Source organism: Nannospalax galili, unplaced genomic scaffold, assembly GCF_000622305.1.
Source record: "Nannospalax galili isolate Female #2095 unplaced genomic scaffold, S.galili_v1.0 scaffold553, whole genome shotgun sequence".
Classification (NCBI taxonomy): domain Eukaryota; kingdom Metazoa; phylum Chordata; class Mammalia; order Rodentia; family Spalacidae; genus Nannospalax; species Nannospalax galili.
The window spans coordinates 1920603-1928102 of record NW_008336313.1 but is presented as its reverse complement, the minus strand read 5'-3'; the positions used below and the strand labels follow the sequence as shown (position 1 = coordinate 1928102).

At 45.5% G+C, this 7500-nt stretch overlaps 1 protein-coding gene across 2 annotated transcripts in view; it reads right to left on the bottom strand.

The window, feature by feature from the left end:
- Nucleotides 1–1241: 1241 nt before the first annotated feature.
- The window catches only part of Slc35d1 (solute carrier family 35 member D1), a 43133-nt gene continuing 36874 nt past the window's right edge, over nucleotides 1242–7500 (bottom strand). For both annotated transcript variants that reach the window (XM_008831026.2, XM_029562492.1), the window contains exon 12: nucleotides 1242–4098. In XM_008831026.2, the coding sequence (XP_008829248.1) occupies nucleotides 3990–4098 (109 nt within the window). In that variant the 3' untranslated portion in view covers nucleotides 1242–3989. The remainder of the gene's footprint in view (nucleotides 4099–7500) is intronic.

Below are 7500 nucleotides of genomic sequence, written 5' to 3'. Positions count from 1 at the left end.
GCATTATTCACAAGAGTCAATGGTAAAAGCACTCCAAGTATCCATAATAAATGTGCTACACACACATCACCCAATATTAACAGTCTTAAAGGAAATCCTGAGATACTGTGTAGATGAACCTTGAGGACATTATATGAAATAAGCCAGTCACAGAGACAAATACCATAGAACTGCACTGGCATATAGTTGCTGGGTGTTGGGTAGGCATGTCCTCCGAGACAGTCACTCCTCTCAACTGCATGAGGTGGGGGTCTAAGGACAGAAGCTGAAGCACTGAAAAAGCCAGGAAGCGTGGGAAAGGTGGAGCACCGGCAGCGCAGCGCAGATCTCAAAGCTTAGCCAAGATGGAAAAGCAGGGTCCGCAGGTGACCATGCCTTTGTTAGTAACCCTTTCCCAGACGTCATAAACTAGACAGAAACCCAAATAGAATGTGTCCTGTCGATTTTGTGGCCTTAGGATCCCAGAGAGCATTCGTGGGTCTGAATGGGGAGGGGGGGGGTTGTCACAACACCAGGAGTAGTCAAATCCAGAGAAACATAAGGAACAGGTCACCCAGGTCTACAGGAAGGGGAAAATAGAAGCTTGTGTTCAGTTAGTCTAGTTTGAGTTTAATACAAGGAAAAAAAATCTGGAGCTCTATTGCACAACAAGGTGGGCATACTCAATACCAAACTTTAAAATGGTTATGATGAGGGGCTGGAGACATGGCTCAGCAGTTAAGAGCACTGTCTGCTCTTACAGAGAACTCAGGTTTGGTTCCCAGCACCAACATGTTGGCTAACAGCCATCCCTAACTTCAGTTCCAGGGGATCCAATGCCTTCTTTTGACCTGGAGGGGCACTGCACGACACAGGCACATTTACATACATGAAGGCAATACACTCATACCCATAAAATAAAATTCAATATTTTAAATTGTGTATGTTACCACTTCTTAAAAAATGCCTCAGTGTACCTCTGCCTCTGATGTGCTACTGCACTGAAGTAGCTCTCCAGCACGAGTGTGTTTTGAGATTATTACCTAGGAAAGCAACTCAAAGCTGATCATGCCAGTGAAATAGAAGGGTTAGCATTTGTCTCCTTGTCAAAGACACAGGCTATGTAGTCACATGTACTATTTCTGCAAAGCTTTGCACATAATAGTATTCCCCACATTTGGATGTCAATCAAGTACCTCTTAACTATGAGCAGACCCCTGGCTCTTGATTGCTGTATATATGGTAGGAAGGAATCTAACACATTTTCAAGAAAAAGTATTTATTTGACATCATTAGAAAAATATTTGGGGACATAAGTTTTTCATGTTTATGTCTCCTGATTTACATACCTCAATCCTCAGTACCTTTTAAAAACACTAAGTAAATTGGTAAATAGAATCTATATTGAAAAAATATTGTGAGAAGTGAACACTTGTAGGCAAAAGTCAGTCATCTCATGAAAAAGAAAACATTTATGAACAAAATAATCTCTAAAAATATTGTTGTGAAACAATAAATCTAACCAGTAGATTTCTTCTTAAAAGTATTTTCAAAATAAAGTTTACAAAACAAAACAAAACACTGTAGATTATCTCCTCGTCCCACAGTGAAATCCAACAGTCACAACCAGAAGGCAGTGATGGCGCCAGGGGTGGAAGCAGGGAGTCCAGTGTGTTCAGCTGGGAGGTGAGGGAGGAGGTGGCCGTGCCAAGCTTCCTTAGGACCACTGAGCAAGTCTCCACCGAATACCATTCTGAAACCGAACTGCCTTCCTCTGAGATAGAAAACAGCTTCCCCCTTTTGAAATTTGCCATCATAACGTGAAAATAATTTTCATCTTTTTTTAAAAAGCAAGTAGAATCATAGTGATACATTATTTGAAGTATTTTTTTTATGTTGTGTTTTCAAAAAGACTGTAGACAGGAACTGTTGCCTGCACATCTGGAGGTGGTGAGGCGCAGGCTTGTGCTCTTTGGGATGTACATGGCCTGGACGCTGGCATTGAAGGGGCACAGTTCATCATCAAGGATGGCCGCCATAATGTCTGCAGTGCCTCCTGGGTACCAGGATTTTTGAAGTCCTTCCCTCACATTCTGAGTAATTTTTCCTCAGGCAAGGAAAAACCAATTATAGCATATTTGTGGGAGAAACCAAGTGTGAGGGAGGACTTGGGTTACTCAGATCTCTTAGAGCTGCGTGGCTTGTCTCGGCTAGAGAGCGATATGAACACTCCTTTAGTGTAAGGACCATGAGTCATTCATTCGTTTCCAAATCTTAGCATGGTGCTGATCATTAAGTCGTCAGTCACCAAAGAGCTCTTAAGAGGGGAAGCAAAGGCACCCAGGCCCCATGGCCTAGGTGCTCCTGCAAACCAACCAAATGAGAGATATTACTACTCTCTCTCTGTGGAGACCCTGCCTCAGCTTTACTGACAGAAACCTTCCACAGATTCCAGATACAAGATTATAGAAAACATGCAAGTGTGCTTTTTAAAAAACCTTGTATGCAAGGTGGACCTTACAGATAAAATTCAAATAGACATAAAACTGATTCTTCTTGTACTCATTGAGACACCAAAATACAAACTGTTTAGGCCTACAGCACCTAGTAAGTTTCCCACCCAAGGAGGCAGAATCAGGTGTGTACCCCACCCCCAGCAAACTGCTCACTGGCCTGAGTAAAACACTACCCGCACAGTCAGTGACGTCTCTCAGCTAAGCCAACCACCTCTGGCCAAGACTCCTCCATGGAGTGGTTCAGGCAACCAATGTCTGCTCACAGCTGCTCTGCCAGGATGCAGAACTGGTCCTGAGAACCTGGCAAACTCACTAGGCACACCACGTGCTGAGGATACAGATGGGTATGCCCACAGGAGGGAGCCATGCTTGCACCACGGAAGGAGGGAGGACCCTATTGCCACCACAGAAAGAGCAAGCCCTGACAATACAAAGACGCCCATGTCACTTTTCCCTCACGTCAGCCAGTTCAGCGACACGGCCCTTATCCTGCTGAGCTGAGGAGTAGAAAAGGAAGCAGCTGAGCCGGAAGGATGAGGGTATGGGGAGGCAGCTGGTGTCCACCTTGGCTATCTGCCCCTCTCAGAGAAGGTCAAGCTGAACTGCTGCTGGACTGGCTTATAGAATACAGCTCTTCAGTCTCTCATCATGGGATCCAGTCACGGCTATGAGGCAGGCAAAACAGGTCCTTCTAATCTCACACACTATGGTTTCTAACAGTCGAAATATCCCACACAGTCCCAGCATCTTCCAGATGAACAGAGGACAGATGTGAACTCGTCCAATCACCACTCCTAACACCTCTGCCTCCCTTAGCGCCCTCAGCACAATGTACTCAATACCTTTTACTTGAATGAACAAATGGATGCTTGGCCAAATTCCTCATGGCTTCCTTGTCTCCTAAACAAAACAGGAACAAGACATTTCCAAGAACTGCACTCTGCTCATCACAGAATCTCAGGAAAACAATATACTCCAGAACCTCATGTATTTTTTAGTGCCAAAGTTGTTCTCTGTGACAAATGTAGTGATGATATTTTGAAAATAATGCAATCATAAAAAATTCAAGAACTGAGATTCCAGCTGTGTCTAAACGGTCTCCAGAAACTGCCAGCATTCAGACACTGCCACGTGTAGCACATTATATATGTTCAGACACTGCCACGTGTAGCATATTATATGTGCAGCACATTACATACGCAGCTCCCAGGTCACCTAGACAGCAAACTCCAGAATCAAATATTTCAAAACACTGATGTTTCACCGTCAGAAGAGAAGAAAAATAAATTAAAAACCCAGATCATTTTCCCATCTGATATAAGTTAATTCAAACAACGTATTTAACATAGACTTAATTATAAGCTTCTCTGATAGAAATTTCAAAGGCAGCAATCAATCGTAGCGTCGTAGAAGTGCAAAGAGGCTGCATTCCCCACGATCAGACGTCTTGACCTCGGTGTCTGTGGGTCACTCGGGGCTGGAGTCCTCCTCAGGTCACACTGCGCCTTTCCCCTTAGTGTCTAGCTTGTTACTGGCCTCTGACTGTTTGCTCAGGTGCTCTTCAGTGAAAGTGATGTAAGAATATACCAGGCTTCCAGCAATGCTGCAAAACAGAAGGCCATCATGAGGCATGGAAAGGAGGAGTGAAGGACTCATTAATGCTTACAATGGCAAAAGGTCAGATAAATGTTAAGTGTCCCACAGTGTGAAATTATTACTCATACAATGGAATAAGAATGCTTTTAAAGGAAAATAGGCAATGACATCTGGCAGGTTGTGTCTTTGTAGTCGGAAGTTCACAGTGGGAACTTTTCATGAGTCCTTGGCCTACGGTAGCTGATTGCCTGAAGCCTCACTTGTCATCCTGGCTGCCACTAGGCTACCTTCACTGGGGAACAGGACCCCGTCCATTCTCCCTGTGGACCTCGAGCCTACCTGCCCATAAATCTAAGCTGTAGACTGGAGGGGTTCACAGCATCCCTCATTTGCCCTGCCCTGCCCTACTCTTCACCCACACTGCCAGTTGTGCGTCTCCAGACAGTGGGAAGCCTGGGCTGGACTCTGCTTTAAGAGTTTGCTGCCCTAGATTTGGCCCCCATCTTCGGTCTGACCACAAGGCTCATAAACACGTTGCTTACTTAAAATTCATTCTATTTTCCTCTGGACTTTGATACCCCAGCCCCAGGCCAGCTTACAAAGGTAAGAGACACTGACCCATGCTCCCACCAGGAAGGAAGAGACCAGGTGCTGGCATTAGCTGTTCACAGCTTCTGTCATACTGTCTATTCTCTGAAACCTCAATCCCTCAACCCCTTCTCTAGTCTGATTTCCCAACCAAATTCTTGCTGTCCTAAATTCAGTGGTGCTTAACAACAGCCCAATCATAAGCAGTTGTGAAAGTGCACTGTGTGTCTGCACATACTTCCTGTCACTGTCAAATTCCTCCAAGATACAACATCCCTGAAAGGTGTCCATTTTACAAATGAGCAAATGGAGCCCTTGAGTCTTAAGACACTTGCTCAGGGGCTGGAGAGATGGCTGTCCTAGTTTGTCTCTCCATTGCTGTGACAAAACACTCTGACCACTACCAACTTGGGGAGGAAAGGGTTTATTTTATCTTACGTCTTCTGGGTCACACTTTATCAGGGAGCCCAAGGTAGGAACTCAGGGCAGGAGCCTGGTTGGCAGGAGCTGGAGCACAGGCCATGGAGGAACGCTGCTTACTGGCTTGCTCCCCTGGCCCTTGCTCAGCCTATTATCTTATGCAACACAGGCCCACCTGCCCAGGGGTGGCACCACCCACAGTGGGCTGGGCCCTCCCACATCACTCAACAATCAAGATGCCCCATGGACATGGCCACAGGCCAGTCCAATGAAGACAATTCCCTAATTGAGGCTCCATCAACCCAGGTGTGTCAAGTTGACACTAAAACTATCCAGCACAATGGCCTAGTGGTTAACAGCACTGGTTGTTCTTGCAGAGGACCTGGGCTCAATTCCCAGCACCCACATGGCAGCTAACAACCGCCCATAACTCCAGTTCCAGGGGAATCCAACACTTTCTTCTGACCTCCGCAGGCATTGCATGACAACACATACAGGCACAACACATAAAAATAATAAATAAAACATTAAAAAAAGAAACTTGCTCAGGATCAGGATGCATCCTAATGACGAGCCTGAACAAGCCAGTCTGACACCTCCCCTGCCATGGCCGCCTCCCCTGAGACCCCACTCTACTTGCTGCTGCAGTTCCCTGACCTTAAACTGTCCTCATCAACTTGCGAACCACCTAAGGCCTTATTCTTTCAGCTCCACAGAGTCTCCTGCACAGGACCTGGCACTCCATAGTCACAGTTAGTAACTCCGCATGTTATAGTGTCCCTTATCTCTCCATTCACAGACAAGGCCTTGTGAACTTGTCCTGAGGTGCCGTGCTCACCAAGTGCCTTTTCCTCACCTGGTGGCCTTCTCTAGCCTGGCATTTGGTCTGACTTCTGCAAACAGTTTGTTTCCTAATGTATCTGGCAGATGATTGCCCTGGGAGCTGGGCTGGGATCAACACTTCATTCCCAGAGCTAAAAACTCCTTGAGGGTCACACGTACGTATGCCCGCCACACATATGTATGTATATATGTATGTATGTATGTATGCATGCCCGCCACAGTCAGTTTCCTCCACTCCCACCTCAACCCAAAACAATGGAGAAGGCCTTTTTCCTCCTTGCCCAATAACAACCTAAAATCAACACTCCCTTGCTTTTCCTGTCAAGACAACTTTTGAGGTTCACACTGGGCCTATGTCAGCTGGATAGGAATACTGGGAAGCGCAAGCTAGAGGATGATGAAGAACAGCCTGCTCCTGTTCATGTTCCCAGACCCTATTCTCCTACCACAGTGTAAGAAAACAATCCTTAACCAGAGAGTTAGGTCTTGGTTCAAATTCTGAACATATAACAACTAGGCTGAGACCCCCAGGAAAATGAATTAATCTCTTTGAAGCATCATTTCTATATCAAATAAGAATGCTACTGTGTATTTAGGCTTCTCTAGGTAAAAATACCCGTTTTTTATAAGCCATCTAGTCTACAGTGTGTGCCCTAGCAGGTTGAATGGGCTAAGATCCTTACACCACTTGGACCATTTGTAACACACTCCTCCATCCTCGTGTCTGGATCAACAGGGAAAGTAGGAAGGAAGGAAGGAAATATTTCCTGGTTGCTGACTGTGTTCTAGGTGTTTCCTTCCCTCCCTTCCTGCGTCCCTCTTTCCCTCCACGTATTACATAGGCTTTTTTCCCCTTTTTTGCAGTGCTGTGTATCAAACCCAGGTCCTTGCTTCTACTAAGCAAGTGCTCTGCCATTGAGCTACACCCCAGCCTGTGCTTTACATTCTTAATGCACATGATCTCATTTACTCCCAGCTCCAGAGGCTGGGAGATCCAGAGAGAAAGGTCTATGTGACAGGGAACCTCTTCCTGGTTTGGAGAAAGCACCTTCTCACCATATCCTGACCTGAAGGAAGGCCCAAGGGGTGTCTCTCTGGGATCTCTTGGTTAGGGGCATTGATCTCAAGAGAGTTCCACCTCCATGACTCTAACACCTTGTGAAGCCTTAATCTAAAGCTCTGACCTTGGGACTTGAACATGAATTTTAGAGGCTCTAGCCATCAGCAAAGGCACACTGGAGTCACACAGTTGCTCTAGTCTGTCCAATGTTCGCAAATTCCAACCGGAGGCCACAAAAGAGTCTATCTTTTACCCCAATTTGATGACTAATTTGTATATTTAGAAACAGCAATTCATGAATCACCTGAGGAAATCTAAATATTCATCAATAATATGCATACACATATTAAAAATAAGGTACAATCATTATGCAAGCCTTTTAAAAAACTCGAGCACATTTCCATCTGTATCTTGGAGATCCTAGTACTAATTCAGAGACCTGCCGTGGTAGATACAATAGGGGGATGCGGATGAAGATGGGGTAAGGGAGGAGGAGGA